At 38.5% G+C, this 16,774-nt stretch overlaps 1 protein-coding gene across 1 annotated transcript in view; it reads right to left on the reverse strand.

Moving 5' to 3' along the window:
- ADAM18 (ADAM metallopeptidase domain 18) overlaps window positions 1-16,774 on the reverse strand; it is a 103,429-nt gene that overhangs the window by 64,667 nt on the left and 21,988 nt on the right. The window contains exons 3-5 of the mRNA XM_036297239.1: window positions 3,176-3,231; window positions 2,324-2,402; window positions 1,892-1,968 (exon numbers count right to left, since the gene is read on the reverse strand). Coding sequence (XP_036153132.1) covers window positions 1,892-1,968; window positions 2,324-2,402; window positions 3,176-3,231 — 212 coding nt within the window. The remainder of the gene's footprint in view (window positions 1-1,891; window positions 1,969-2,323; window positions 2,403-3,175; window positions 3,232-16,774) is intronic.

Consider the following 16,774-nt stretch of genomic DNA (forward strand, 5'->3'; position numbering starts at 1 on the left):
AGCCTGGCCTGTGTCCTCTCACAGTCTGGGACCCCTAGGGGGATGTCTGCCTGCCAGCTTAGGCCCGATCCCTCTTGCAGTCTGGGGCTTTCACATTCCAGGACCCCTCACTCCTTACTGCCTGCCTGCAGTGGAGGTGGTAGAGGCTCCCACCACTGCCGCTGCGCTCACCAGCCATGAGCTCAGCTTATGGCTGAGCGGCGCTCCCCCTGTGGGAGTGCACTTACCACTAGAGTGCAGCATTGAGCATCTGTCCCCTGGTGGTCTATGTGCATCATAGCGACCAGTTGTTCTGGTGGTTGTTCTGTTGTTCATTTCACCATTAGGCAATTTGCATATTAGGGTTTTAGTATATAAGATTGACTGATGGATATTTAGATTGCTTCTATTAGTGCTGAAGTAAACATAGGAGGACATATATCTTTTCAAGTTGATGTTTTTTTTTTAAATTTTCTGTGGATGAATATTCTTAAGTGAAATTGCTGGATCATGTGACAGCTCTATGTTTAATTTTTTAAATTAAATTTATTGTGGTGATATTGGTTAATAACATTATATAGGATTCAAGTGTACATTTCTATGATACATAATCTGTATATTACATTGTGTGCCCACCACCCAAAGTCAAATCTTGTACTGCCACCATATATTTGACCCCTTCAACCTTCACTGCTGCACCTTTCCCTCTGGTAACCACCATACTATTGTCTGTGTCTATGAATTTTTCTTGCTCATCTGTTCCTTTCAGTTTATATCTCACATATGAGTGAAATCATATGGTTCTTAACTTTTAAAAAATGTATATTTTTATTTATTTCAGAGAGGAAGGGAGAGGGAGAGAGAGAGATGGAAACATTAGTGATGAGAGAGAATCATCGATCAGCTGCCTCCTGCATACCCCCTACTGGGGACTGAGTCTGCAATCCAGGCATGTGCCCTGACCAGGAATCAAACCCTAACCTCCTGGTTCATAGGTTGATACTCAATCACTGAGCCAAACCAGCCTGGCTTGTTCTTAAATTTCTCAAGATCCATCGATGTTGTCGCCAATGGCAGTATTTCATCTTTTCATACTGCAGACTAGTATTCCATTGTATATATGTACCACATCTCTTTTTTCCAATTTTCTATTGAAGGACACTTTGAGTTGAATAATGCTGCAATTAACATATAGGTACATATATCTTCAAGAACAAATGTTTATTTTTTGAGGCATATTCATACTGTTTTTCATAGTGGATGCACCGATTTACAATCCCACCAACAGTGTGCAAGGGTTCCCTTTTCTCCACATGCTCACCAGTACTTGATATTTGCCAAATTTTTATGATAGCCATTCTGACAATTATGAAGTGATATCTTATTTTGGTTTTGATTGTCATCCCCCTGATGATTAGTAATGTTGAGCATCTTTTCATATGTCTGTTGACCACCTATATGTCTTCTTTGGAGACATAGCTAAGTCCTCTGAGGTACCTTCTTAATTAGTTGTTTTATGTGTGAAACTGAGAGTACCTTAACTGTGAGCAAAATATGTCCCTGTTTTAATAACTAATTAATGTCATTTTCCATAACTATATAAGACAACTGATAGATAACTCAGCTGTAATGTTTAGGAAAATGTTCTAAACTTTCCTTTACTGAAACTATCATTTTCTGCACAGTATATTCCAAATACCTCCAGCCGGGTTTTCCTGGGGTGATTTCATTTGAATAGGCAGAAACCACTAGCTACAAATACTTACACTTCTAAAAAAGGTAATCATAAAGAAAACTTTCATATTTGGATTCCTCTTAAACCTTACTATATTTGTGTCTGCTAGCCACTAAGTTTCATTTTGAAGTGCATCCTAAGTTTTTCATGTGTAAATATTCTCTAAGATGTTATTACCTGAGACCAGAACAAATGCTGAGTGTTGCAGCTGAATTTGGAACGTTTGCAGCATATCCTTGGTAATGGCAATGCATCTGAAAGATAGTATAGAAAGGCTAATAAATTAATTATTTATGAATAAAATATGTATGGTAAAATATTATAGATGATTCAAAATGTTAAAAGATTATATATTATACAAAATTTATTTATGTATATTTTTAGGGAAAACCATTTTTTACTACTCTCCTTACTTTGTACCTAAGTGTCCATGAATATTACCTCACATTTCATCTTATTTCTGTGTACAACAATCAACCCCTTAACATATCATAATTATAAGGAATAAAATATTTATTTAAACTACAAACATAGAACAAACATATCTCAATGGTAATATGTCCATTTCAATAAAACAATATGTAATAATAAATATCTAAAACATCTTACCTTAAAGTATGAAGAATCAGTATGCAAAGATCCAGTTTCGTTAAATGTATAAACCAAAAAGTCCTGGGATAAGAATGAGCTAAGAAATAACAATAAACTATTTGAATAATGAATTTAATACGAATTAAACATTATAGTAATAAAAGTAAATGTGAAATTTATTAAGATCATATAATAATACTAGAAGCCCGGTGCACAAAAATTCATGCACAAAGAGGGGTCTCTCAGCCTGACCTGCCCCCTTGCACAGTCTGGGAGCCCTCAAGGGATGTCCTACTGATGGCTTAGGCTCACTCCCCACAGGGTGCGGGCCTAAGCCACAGTCTGGCCTCCCTCTGCGGGAGGTGACCCGGGCCAATCATGGGAAGGCACTGCCCCCATCGCCCTGCTGCTGCTGCCATTGACAGCCACTGCAGCTGCCAGCCCTCGTCCTTTGCTGTCCACAACTGCTCTCCCCTGCTGGCCTGATTGCCCACAACTGACCTCCCTTGCCATGACCCACCTCCTCCGCTGGGACCTGCCTCCTCTGCACAAGGCAGTGGAGATGCTGGGACCAGCATCCTCTGCTCTGGGGCAGAGCAGCAGGACCCCCAGGCCTCACCACGCAGAGCGGCTGTCAGGCCCTGCCTCCGCTGTGTGCATGGACATCTTTTGGCAACCATCTTGTGGCAGCCATATTTTGATGATGTCGCACGCACAACGCCACCTAGGCTTTTATTATATAGGATTATTTATTTATGCACTTGTCCGAGTTTTATGATATATAAAGCATATTATGCTTTTATTACTATAGATAGTAACAAAAAAATTTTAAAAGTAAAATCTAAGCTTTAAGGGTAAATAATATCTTACCTTTTTGTGAGATACAGAGTGTATGGTTTTTTATCAATTGTAATGTTATAAATCACCTAAAACAAAGCAAATCAATAACAATGGTTTAGTAAATAAAAAATATACAAAGTAAAACTTTTTCACTCATGTCAAAAAAAGACTCAATCCATTTTAACAATGTATATATTCTTCAGAATTTATTATTCTAAATAGAAGGAATTCATTATTATAATAAATTCAGGATTAGGGTGATGCATTTAATCTGTAGGAATGGCTTTTTTAAAAGAAAAAAACTGAAGGTCACATTTTCAAAAAGTATAAGTTTAGCCTTATTATTACTAAGATTAATCATTTCTATGTGAAAAATATATACATTTTCTAGTGAAGATGAATGAGACATGGCTGCAGACTAACATTCTATGCTAAATACAATGAAACAAAAACAAATTTATAAATACATATGTACATACCACTGATGCCATTGTAATTAACCTAATTATTAATAACAGTAAAGGAACACAGGGAAGCCAAATATTATAGGCATGCCATTTGTACAGCTTTGCTAGGCAGCTACACTTTAACACTCTTCACAGATCCCTGGGGAAAGGGACTAGAGGGGGAGAATACACACACCCGCAGTAAAGTTCAGGCCACACATGGAAGGTACTTGCCTGTCAAGTCACAACTGGGAACAGGTCTTTGGCCAGAGTAGACGTGGCCACTGCAAGTGCAGGGAGGTTTGAGATATTTAGTCTACTAAACAAAGAAGTTCACTCTCTTGGCTCCTGGTTCTCTTGGTTTGTGCTCTTGGTCACTCTTGGTTCTCTTGCATTTACCCACATTAGCCACAGCCATGTGGACCCCCCACAATGGACTGATGGACTGCAACTAGCCTAATGCTAAACTGGACCCAATTCCAACATGGAACAGAAACTGGACAGTGGCTTTGCTTCTAGTTCCAATGACTCCCCAGCTGCGCTTCTTCCAGGACTGGATTAAGGGAAGAGGGATGTTGGAAACCCAGGGAAGTAAGTGGACACAAATGAAAAATCACGCATCCTCCCATGTGAGTCTCAGAAAAGTCTTTTTCTCGAGATAGCCTAAGGACCCCAACCTCAGCACTCAGTGGGGAAAGGGATACCCCACTTCTATGATATCACTACCAAATGCACCTGGAGGCACTTCAGAACCCTCTCCATATATAAACCACGCGGGGAAAAAGACCTGAGAGAATGCTGCAGCTTCAGGAATAAGAGCTACAATACCACACAGACTGAGTATAAACGTTCTCATCATCCTCATGTGGTGACATCCAGGAATAGGAGTGGCTCTAAAGATGTTTACAGAGTGAGTCAGTGGACTGTCTCCACAAAGGCAGACAGACCTCTCTGCTAGCAAATCCAAATTTTCTTTTCAAGACAAACTAATTTTAAGAAAGTTCTCTGATTTTAAGGAAAGGCAGTCTGTGAGCCTGAGAGAGGGACATTTCCAGGAAGTACAAGAAGCCCACAAACTCAGAGACCAGATATCTAATAACCCAGAACTGAAAATGTGGGCCTGAGACAGGATAGTAAGAAGCCAGGAAAATTCCTTGGCAAGTAGAATGGGGAAAAGGCAACAGTTCAACAAACTGGCCAGCAATTTACATCCAGTTACAGAAAGTCATCTCCTTAGAGATAACATCAGAGATAACATCTAGGCCTCAGTTGAATTTCAGCTTCAGGCTTAGAAAAGTAGCAAAACCAGCTGGGTGACTCCAGGACCAGCTGTAATAACAAATGATCCCCCTGCCCTGGTGCTGACCAATCAGTAGAGATCAGGACACTGAAAAAGCACACCTTAGAAATGGAAAATATTCTGAAACCCTCCCCTAAGATTCCCACCCACAGGGAGATAAAAAAAAACCAAACAAACCCTCAAAGCAAAGATCCTGAGTGTGCTCTCTCTCTGGGGAGCATGCCCATACCCCTCCCCGCCCCTTTATTCCCCCACAGGCACCAATCTCCTAAACTCTAAGGTCCTCAGGAGACTTGCAACTAGGGGAGCAACGGGCAGCAGCACCTTGTCCAAGGCTAACCCCCTGAACCTGTCTCCAAGGTCCCCTTTTTTCGGACTTCCCAGTGAGCGGAAGCATCCCTGTCTATGCTCATTTCTTTCCTATAACATTTTTAGAGAACCAAAGTAGCCCAGCCGAGGCTCTCCTATTGCATCTTCTATGCTAAGTCCCTTGCTTCACTGTCCCCAGCTTTAATAAACATACCCTCAATGTCACCTGGACTCATTTTGTGAAATCTTTTCTGCATGAAGTCAAGAACCCACACACTACCTGCTGGCCCTAGCCAGACACACTCAGGGCCAAGTCCTTTATCTGGTAACAGTCCTAGCAAGAGTACCTTAGTCTTCCTTCAGAATTAGACCTTTTCTCCTCTTCTCTTTCCCAATCATAGAGGGTTTCATCAGAGCCCTCAGGCCACAGGCCTCTTTACCCTTTTCCCAAGAAACTAAAGATTTTGCATCATAAAGGAGGTAAAAGAGGTGAGTTTGGGTAGAGTTTCTGAAGTGGCAGATGTTCCTCCAAATTCTCAGAGTGAAATCTGTTGTTATAATTTTCCTACAAACTCCTAGGCAAAAATCAATGAGTGTCTGAAAGTTAGTAGCAAAGGTTTGCAGAAGTTATCCTGTATTACTTTAATATAACAATTAATGATGACATATTACTTAAAAATAAAAAATACAGAACCAATCTCAGACATTTCCTCAGGAGGATGCTGTGACAACAGACGGGAATGACAAAATCCCTACAAGAAAAAAATGTGTGGAAAACAGAAGCTTTAAATGCAAACAAATCACCTTAATATACATCTATAGTACCCTGCATAATAAATACATAGAAACATACACACTGGAGTCAAATGCATTACCTCGACATAGTGAAATTCAATTAAAAATCAGGCCCAGAAGATATCTAGAAAATGCCCGAATATGCACACTTCAAAATTTCCCATGGGTCAATGGAGAAACAACAAGGAAAATTTAAAAAAATATGTTATATTAAAATATTATAAATGCAGATTATATAACTGTTATGTAATGAAGTGACATCAGTGTAAATCAGAATAAGAACCGCCCAAAATTTGCTTCTACATAAAATCAACATGAGAACTGAAAAAGTTGTTAGAATCAACCTCTTCAAATCTCTAGAAATTAACTGAAGGTTTACAATATTTTGGGGAGTGTTTATTCAAGAAAAATAACTGATCTTAGTAAAAATAATAATATTTGGGAAAATTGAATTTGCTCTAGTCTCTTCTTTTATTAATTGAAAAATAAGAGAATGCATTTACAGTGAATACCAGCAGACTAGCAACCTCTGAGAAAAGCAGAATATGGCTGGAGCATTTTCAAAATCTCATTTCCAGAGAAATGCCAGGATTTGAGCTATTTTGTGGTTCTTAGAAGACCCACTTCAAGCTTGTATATATGACATAAATCAGATCTCACCTAATGTCAAAATCCTTTTCCCAAAAGCATTTGCTGAAAACTACAGACTTTTTTTTTTTAACTTCATAGTTGCCTGATGCAATGAATCAATAGGACAAACAATAGATCAACCAAAAAACTTAAAAGGACCATATAATTTCACCTATAAGTAGAATCTAATGAACAAAATGGCAAACAAATAGCAACAGACTCACATATATAAAGAACAAACTGAGAGCTGTCAGAGGAGAGGGTGATTGGGGAACTGGGTGAAAACGGTGCAGGAATTAAGCCAAGAAAACAAACAAAAAAACAAACAAAAAACAACTCATAGACACAGATAATAGTATGGTGCTTACCAAAGGGATTGGGGAAGGATGAAGAGGGTAAAGGGAGTATAAATGTTGCTGGAAGGCGACTTGACTTGGGATGGTAAGCACACAATGTAATATACAGGTGATATACTATAAAATTATATACCTGAAACCTATATAATTTTTTTTAACCAATGTTGCCCCAATAAATGTAATAAAAATTTTTTAAAAAAGAAAAGCTTTATGATCAAACTAGAGACCTAGTGCATGAATTCATGCACAGGTGGGGTTTGGCTGGGCCTGTTGGGAGGAGGAGACAACAGGAGATTGATTGGCTGGCTTGCCCCAATCTGGGCCTGATTAGGGATGGGTTGGCTGTGGGGAGGGGTAGTGGGCAATTGGCCTGCAGGCTCTGCCCCAATTGGGGTGGGAGGCTGATCGGGGGTCAGCAGCTGGGGGAGGGGTCATGGAATATTGGTCAGCCAGCCCCACCCCCGATTGGTGTGGAGGGGCAATTGGGGGTGGGGCTGGACAGCGGGAGGGTATATGGGCTCATCAGGGTGGTGGGGGCCCATTGGGGGTGGGGCCAGCCAGGAGTGCAGCTGGGGGTGGGGCTGTAGGTGGTTGGCCGGCTGGCCCTGGACACTATTGTGGTTGGGGGGAGAGGCCAATCAAGGGCATGGCCAGTTGGGGGAGGGGTCATGAGAGGTTGGCTGGCTGGCCCCACCCCTTGATGGGGCTGGTTTGCTGGCCACAGTGGGTGTCATAGCAACTGGGTTTTCCAGTCATTATGGCAGTTCAGTTGCTGGCTTTTTATATATATAAATGTTCACATGGAGCTTTGGAAAGTTATGACAAATGTCTGGGAATCTAAAAGGCCTCAGACACTATGTGCATGCCCAAGGCTATGCACATACTTAGGACAGGCCTGAAAAGACCTTAAACTCTCACCTCTGGCTGACCTTGAGGCTCTGTGCAAACAGAAATTGAAATGATAAGCATAGTTGTGAAACTTCCTGGCTGAGTGACAAAATGCAAGCAGAGCCTCAGCAAAACTGAGAAACTTATTGGCCATGTATTTGAAGAGCTCTCTATCTGATCATTAACCAACCAATAAGATAACAGAATAGAGATATCAGTGGCTACACACACCAAAGAATACAGATATTAGAGAACCAGTGGAAAAATTCACAAACTAAACAACTAAAACAAATAACATTTGAAGGGGAAGAAAAATCTGATTTTGAGTTACTACAGCATATTATTTGAAGTGATAAGTTTCAGTAGTTAAAAAATTACCAGACATGAAAAAGACCATGAGTGTGTGACCCAGGAAAAAGGCCACCAATGAAAACTATTTTGGGGGAAGATTAGATGTTGAATATACAAAAATATTACTTGAAATTTGGTATTTTAAATAATTTGAAAGAGCTAAAGAAACAATGTATGAACAACTAAAGGAAGTATAATAATTTTTCATTAAATACAGAATACCTAAAAGGGCAAAGAACTTATTAAATTAAATAAATAGAAATTATAGTATCAAAACAATAACTAAATAACAAATTAAAGCAACTATGAGATATCACCATACTAAGAAAAATATTTTAAAATGTGGAAAAAAATGGAACACTTGTGTAACATTGGTGGAATGAAATTGGAATACCTATTCTGATTACAAAAAAATTAAAAATTGAACTAGTATATAATCTGGCAATTGTACTTCTCGATATATATATATATATATATATATATATATATATATATAGAGAGAGAGAGAGAGAGAGAGAGAGAGAGAGAGGCCAGATTATTATGACCACCTGATGTTTGTAGGCAAATTAGCCGTACACTGCATCGTATGGGATATGGAAGCCAAAGGCCTGTTCGAACACCTTTGCTGTCTGCAGTTACCAAGATAAAATGTCTCCAATTTGCACAGGAACACAAGGATTGGACAGTCGAGTATTGGAAAAGTCATGTGGTCCAATGAATCACGTTTCCAGTTGCATCATGCAGATGGCAGAGTGAGAATTTAGCGGAAACAGCATGAAAGCATGCACCCCGCATGCATGAGTACAACCCTTCAAGTTGGTGGGGGCAGTGTTATGGTTTGGGGCATATTTTCCTGGCATGATTTGGGCCCTTTAATTCATGTAGAACAATGTCTGAATAGCACAACATACCTAAGTATCATTGCTGATCAAGCTCATCCTATCATGTTGATGGTGTATCCCAATGGAGATGGCTTCTTCCAACAAGACAATGAGCCATGTCAAAGTGCTCATATTGTGCAGGAGTGGTTTTAAGAACATGAGGGAGACTTCACCTTGCTTAGGTGGCCCCCACAATCACCAGATCTCAATCCAATTGAGCATTTTTGGGATGAAGTTAAAAGAGCCATCATGCAGCTGGTTCCACAACCATCATATCTCACAGAGCTGGACAGTGCTATTCATCAGGCATGTTGTTAGATTCCTCACATCACCTTTCAACATCTCGTGGAGTCAATGCCAAGAAGAATCACCTCAGCATTGAAGGCAAAAGGTGGCCCAACGAAGTACTGATGGGGTGATCATAATAATCTGGCTGCTCCGATTATTATGAAACAAAATTATCTCCAGTGATATCTGTACTTCTATGTTTACTGTAGCATTATTCAAAATAGCTAAGATATGGAAAAAACTGTTTGTCAACAGAATATAAAGAAAATGTGGCATATGTATACAATTAAATATTTTTCAGCATTAAGAAAAAGGGAGTATTGCCATTTACAACAACATGGATGAACTAAAGGGCCTTATACTAAGTGGGAATGGACAAATACTGCTAAGTATTACTTATATGTAATACTATACATCAGATCAATGTGTAGGATATACATACACAGGCTACACATACATTTTTAAAAATTAAATAAATGCACAGAATCAAAATAAAATGAAAGTAATAAAAATAATTAAAGCAGCCAGAAAAAATACATAAGTATTTTCAGAGTAATGAGGATGTCCTGAAACAATTGTACATCAATAAAAAAATAGAAAAAGAAAATTGAATGTAATAAAGAATATCAATAAGTAAATATTCAGTAATTCAAAAGAAGTAAGGAAATGAAATGTGACTCAAGCTGACACACTTCCAAGTTTCTGGGCTGAAAGGTGCCACTGGCTTTTCTCTGTGAATGATCTGTTCTGCCTGTTATATTTCCTTATTGAGGATTTCTGGAATATGCAGCTTCCAGGTTTCTGACAGCAGAACTGTAAAAGGATATACTGAAGCACATTACATTTTGAAGAATTTATTTGAGCAAACAATGACCTGAGTCAGGTGGCATCGAAAACAAAATGGTTAGGGGCACTCTGTGGATGGTGGCTAGGGCAGAAGTATTTATAGGAAAGACATAGAAGCATAGAACCTTTTTAAATTGCCCATTCTTTCAATAGGAAAAATTTGTTGGGTTTTTTTGTTGTTTTTTTTGGCTAATTATGATTAGTTGTTCTTGAGTTTCATTTTTTTGAGAAAATCTAGTTGCTGTTTATGAGTTGTCATTCTTGAGTGCTGCTTTTTCAGATTCTAGTGCTCTGATTCTGCCTCAGGTTTTGCTTAGGCAGGTGACTAACGGCACTAGAGCCAAGCCAGTCTAATGGCCTTCTTGTTTCACTACTCTAACAGTATCTATATATATAATCTATATATATAATCGGCTAATATGCAAAGTGTCCCCTCCAGAGTTCGACTGGGAGACTGGGAGTTCGATCACTCGCTATGACATGCTCTGACCACCAGGGGGCGGCGCGGAACAAAGAAAGGTGCTGGCTGGCAGTTGGCAGCCAGGGAAGGGAGACCCTGGCTGGCAGCCAGAAGGCCCCGATTGGCCATGATCGCTGGCCCTACCCATGTACGAATTTTGTGCATCAGGCCTCTAGTATAGATATAAAATGTATAACATAAAGTCAGCAATCAGTCGAAATAGTTATTTTATTTAGCTGATTCTTCCCAAACTTTCCACAACTTCACATTAATATATACATATATATCCCTCTTATCTACTGCTCTCATCCATGATTTCGGTACTTGCTTCAGGATGTACCCTTGATTAATGCCTAATATGAGCTAATATAAATTTATTCATATAAAGATTGAGAAATATATCTGTATAATTACTATAGCACATATGATCATATATATTATATATATGGAATATAAAAAGGGTGTTCTGCTGTTAAATATGAACATTTTCACAGAACATCATCATCATACACAGCCACTGTGAGATAAGTGTGGATCAAGACAAAAGCAAAACCACATTTTAATCATGTCTGATTACAAATAAAATATAAATATTTTCTCAGTCAGAAAAAAAAAAGAGCAAATATGCCCTTAATGAACAAACAGGAGTGGCTATTTCTTCTTGACCAATTATAGCTATAGAGTTTTTCTAGTCTTCCTTTTTTCTAGATGAGATTTACTAAGATACAAAATTATAGAATTATGTCTACTTTCTGACCACACCCAAAGCAGAGCAAAGGCCTGCTTCCTCAAACTTCCCTGAAAACCCCTAACAGAAGCTGAAATCATTTAAAGCCTTTCTAACACATTCTTACTGAGATGCCCCATGGTTGCCCATGGCGTGCGCTCTCCCTCACTGCAGTGGTTAATAAACCCAACTTGTTTAACTACAGGTGTGTCCCCAATGGTCCTTGGTAGGAAGGCACTGAAAGGAGGTCAGCTCTTCTCAACTGAGGAGTTTCTTCCTAGCACCTATAGCTTCCACAAATATATTTAGATAAATCTTAGAAGGTTGGGCACCTTCATAAGTCCTGCTATATCCCCAAATCAAAGCCATTGCTTTAGTAGAATTTATGGTTATCATAATAAAATGGAAGTCCATGAATAAAAAGGAATCCTTTGTATGTTTAATACTTTTTAAAAAGCACCGGGCAACCAGAAATTAAAGGAAAAGAACAAGACAGATAAAGGAGGTTTATCTGTGAGATATGAAAGAACATTCATCATAGTCAATCACAGTAAAAATGACTTCCATAATTGCATGAAGACAATTCAAAAAATGTAAATAGGTATTACATACTTCATAGGAAAAGCATTTCAGCCCTGCATAGTTGCTATATGCTTTGCTACAGGCAATTTGAAGTAAACAATTTAAAGTTTAATCATGCAATGGCAATGTAAAAATTCTTATAAATAAATTAGGAAAAAAAAATTTATAAACAATTTTTCACTGAAGGTATTACTTGTAATGGAGTTGTAGTCATAAATTAAAAAATAGATTCCATGTCCTGAATGTTGTAATTTTGATGCCCTTAGCTTAATATTTTTAATCCTCTTTATCATTTATATCATGTATATCCATATCCTCCTTTAGAAGGTTAATCTGATAATTAAGTAAGATTAGTGTATGAAAATGCAACCTCTGTAAAGAAAATTATTTTATTGCTGTCTTCAATCATAATTTCACATATATTTTATTTTTATTATTATTGTTCAGTAATAGAACAAAATTATGATAGGTTCCATTACAGAATGACAAATCTATAGTTAATGAATTCTTAATATTTTACTTACTGTTATCTCAAAAATTATTCCTTTAACATGAATGTATGAGTTACCACATATTGGCCATACCAATTTAAGGACATGGAAATTTAACCCTCTGCATTATTACTTCTGGTTTGTAACATAAAGCAAAACTATGCCAATTTGAAATATTAAAGACTAAATGCCTTCAATTTAATTCCTTTTGCTTACAGCAGCTAAGCATTTTTTAAACTTTGCTTTTAATGAATATTTTTTATTGTAATCTTTTTCATCATAATAGGGCAAATGTGACATTTTTCTTTTTCTTTTTTCTTTCTTTGGCCATACTTCTAAGTCTGATGCTTCTTGGTCAAAATTTTTTGTTCTAAATTTTGCTCAAGAAGAATTTCTCCGTTCCTAGACCATTGTTCTACTCATACCATTTTATTCTGCTAGTATTTTCTCAAAAATTGTGAACAAGTATGTCAGAGAAATGAAGAGATGAAGGGAAGGGTACAGGAGTTAGCAATGGAGGTACAATAAAGGGAGGATAAAAATACACTAAAATAAAATAGTACAGTGAAAACATGTTGCTTTAGAAATTAATATCAATAATATAATCTGACTTAGTACAAAGGTAAACTAAAATATTCTTATAATTTTAAATTGTAAAAAAAATATTTTCAATCATTTACCTGCCTGTTTATACCTTCACTCTCATTTGACCTTATTTTACATGGAACTGTCACCTGCAGAAATATTCCTTCAGAATCTGCAGAAAGAAAAATGAGTTTTGTTTTGTTTTTGCAGCAGCAATTATCTCAGTGCAGCATGGGTTCTTAACTGAGTCCACGGTGGGGTCTAAAATTGTCAGTAAATTTGTTTATGTTTGCCCTCCCTCCTTCTTGGTCCAAAGCTTTCACTACAATGACACTGAACATGGCTAAGATGCAAATAAACAGAAATTAGACACTGCAGTTCTACAGGACCGTCTTTTCCCTTTAGATTGAACCATGTTGGACTGGTTCCCTCCGCATGTTGAGGAATAAATTGACAGCAGTATGCATACCCTTAACCCAATGAACACAGGGTAACTGAGCAAGAAGACAAGCTGTCTCAGCCCCTGAGACCTTGGAGAATGGACTCCTTGGCTAACACCATCAGTCACCTGCTGGGGTCCGATGGATGTCAGGGATGGGGGGGAGTGAGAGGGTGGGGGACCTAAGGGGAGTAGGTCGGTGTGTGTGTGGGAGGAGTTAGGAGGGGGAGGAGTTACACATAGGAAGGAACCAGCAGGGGATCCGGAAAGGGGGTACGATGGATCCCAGAGCTACAGGAAATTGTTCTCCAGAAAGAGCCCGGCTCTGCTCAGAGGCACAAGGAGAAGGAAGCCAGGCTCCCATGGTCTTACCCATGCGGGCATGCAACCTTCCAAGCCCAGTGAGCAGTGCAAGGAGTAGGATCATGGCTGGGCCAGAGCTCAGGAACACAGCCAAGACTGAAAACCGTTGGGCAACCCTGGGGCTCGGGAACGCAGCCAAGACTGCAAGCGGTTGGGCAACTCTGGGGCTCGCGAGCAGGAGCCCTCAGGACTGTAGCCCTTGTGCGCAGGGCCCTGGGGTGAGGACTGCAGTTACTTTCTGCTTTAGCTCACCCTGCGGGATCCTGATTGGCTGGGTAACTGACACAGGTTTGAGAAAGGACACCTCAGGCAGGAACTTTTGCGTTTCGGCACAAGTGGATTGCTGTGGGTAAATTGACATTGTTTGAACCCTTCAGTATTGATATAGGGACAGATAAGCATGCGTGGCTTTTCTGGTCAAGTTCTTGGCAATTTGGTTTTTCTATGCCACAGTTTTCTGGCATATTTTATTTACTGTGGGATAAAAGAAAGTAGAAACCTTAACTGTTTGCATGAGACATTTCCTACTTAAATCGTGGTAATGCTGACTTCATTTGCCATCTTTGCAAACAAGGAAAAATCAAAGATTGTTGAACTTGATCCTGAATAAGGCAATTAACAAGCACGTTTCTTCAACTGCGTGCCTCTTCTTACAGTATTATATTATAATCGATTGAGGGGGAAATAAAGGGACACTTTAAAATGCAGCCTAAGTGTGTTTTGTTCACAATTACTCTGAACACGAGCAAGGAACCTGTGGAGATGGGAAGGGCAGCAAGACAAACTGAGAAAGGAAATGTGACCACATTGTAGAGGAAAGAGCGTGGAATGTCTTAGAATTTTCTGACCAGTATCTTTCACTGCACATGTCTGAAACCTAACACAACTTCTATCCCACCTCTCACCCACACCTACTTTTATCCAAGTGAACTCCACTGCAAGCACTAATTGTGTCAACAGAGCCAAAAACAAATTCTGGTCAGGCCTAAAACTTGGACCTGGCAGGTAGTACTACACTGGGAAACTGATCCTGACAAGTTAATATTAAAATAATACAGGTCAGTGATCACAATGACCTGAAATAACACAGTGGCAGTGAGGATGAAGAAAAGTTATGATAGAGTCATCCTCATGTGCGTATATGTATTTACCACACAAATTACCCATTAAATTGTTACAATGAATGGATAGGAAGGGGAATCACAAGTTATTGGAGAGATGTGGACTGTAGGTGTCCTCTTTTGAGATGGGAGCAGTGAGCATGGCCATGGGCATCTGAGGGCAAGCAGCTGCGGTGAGTGGACAAAGGAATGTTCTCATCTTGGGATGGAACATCTTCCCTCCTTCGAAAGAGACTAAATTGCTTATGTCCTACTGAAGGATCCCAGCAGGAAGGAGAATTAGCAGACATAAGCCTGCATACTTTCACTCTCAGGACTTATTGTGGTTTGTGAAACTGAGCCATAAGGAAAGGAGAGAACAGCAGATGTTTTTCATGCTTGGATTAGACCAGTTAATGGTGAGTTTCTTGGTAAGACCCTTTCTCCAACCTATGCCTTTTGGACCTTTTTGTTTAATCACTGTTGTAAAAGATATATGGAAAAAATATAAATGTTAAACTTAACTGTTAATAAAAGCTGTCTAATTTTACTATGTACAACAAGCACAGCATTTAATTAGTATATTAAGACATTAGTTAAACTGTCACAATCTATGCCTGTGTTCCATGGAATTTATAAATCTATTTTTTCTGATAGCCACATTAAAAATATATTTTAAATTGGTATTCATAAATGTCTCATTTGCACAGTTTCTATGCTTCATCTGGGTAAAAGAAAGTCACTGAGAAGGAAACAAAGGAAAATAACAATAAACATATGGGAAGAAATACATAATTACTGTTAATTGGTCTATTTTTATCTACAGAGGAGGAGTATTTCCAAGAGTTCTCTGTGCATATCCAACACGTGTCCCACACACACTTGGTGTTCAAAACTAAACTCATTCTTCACTCCCCTCTGCATCATCCCTCCAACACCCAACTGCTTCTTACCCTGCTATACAATGTCATTAGTAAAAGGTGTCCTTATCCGTTGTATCAAAATATTTGTCTTTATAGTTTTTTGTTATTCGAGCCCAAGTATATCATATCCATCATTTGTCACTTAATTTGTTTCTACTTTAATTATGTCTTACAAAACTTTTTGATCTTTTCCTCTCTTCCAATCCTGTCCTCATCACATCTTTCCTATGTATTTCAGACTCTCATAATTGTTTCACTCTCGTCCAGTTCCAGCGGAATCCTAGTGAAATTTAAAAGTACTTTCACATGTTCCCATTTATATATGAGAAAATGTAAACTCCTTATCAGGGAACATGAGGCACTCGTCTTGGGAAATGGTTACCTATGTATATTTTTCCTCTTAATGTTCATACATTTTTTAAATAAGTTTAAACATGGATTAAGAGCATAAATTTAGCAACAGGTCCAGATTTACATTTTAGCCTTCCTATCTTCCTGCTATATCCATAAACATTATTTCAGTACTTTTTCTTATGCGCTGTCAATGCATTCTGTTGTTGATTCACCTTAAAATTTATTCCAAAAACCAATTTTACTATCACTGGTCTGAAGTATTATCTTTTCTCTCCTGGATTATTTCAGTAGTAGTCTGCTAACTGGTTTTTCCTCTTTTACTCTCTATCCTCATTACAGACTACTTTCAACAAAATAGTCTTTAAAAGTGTATGTAACAGTTCAAAATACAAGAATAATTAAAAATGTGGCACAGATCATACCACTAAAGCTACTCAAACAGACACCACCTTATAAAGTGCAACATACTGCATTCATCCTTTACTTGTATTGAGTGTTCCTTTGCAGCACACACC

This window comes from Myotis myotis, unplaced genomic scaffold (genome assembly GCF_014108235.1).
Source record: "Myotis myotis isolate mMyoMyo1 unplaced genomic scaffold, mMyoMyo1.p scaffold_m19_p_3, whole genome shotgun sequence".
Classification (NCBI taxonomy): Eukaryota; Metazoa; Chordata; class Mammalia; order Chiroptera; family Vespertilionidae; genus Myotis; species Myotis myotis.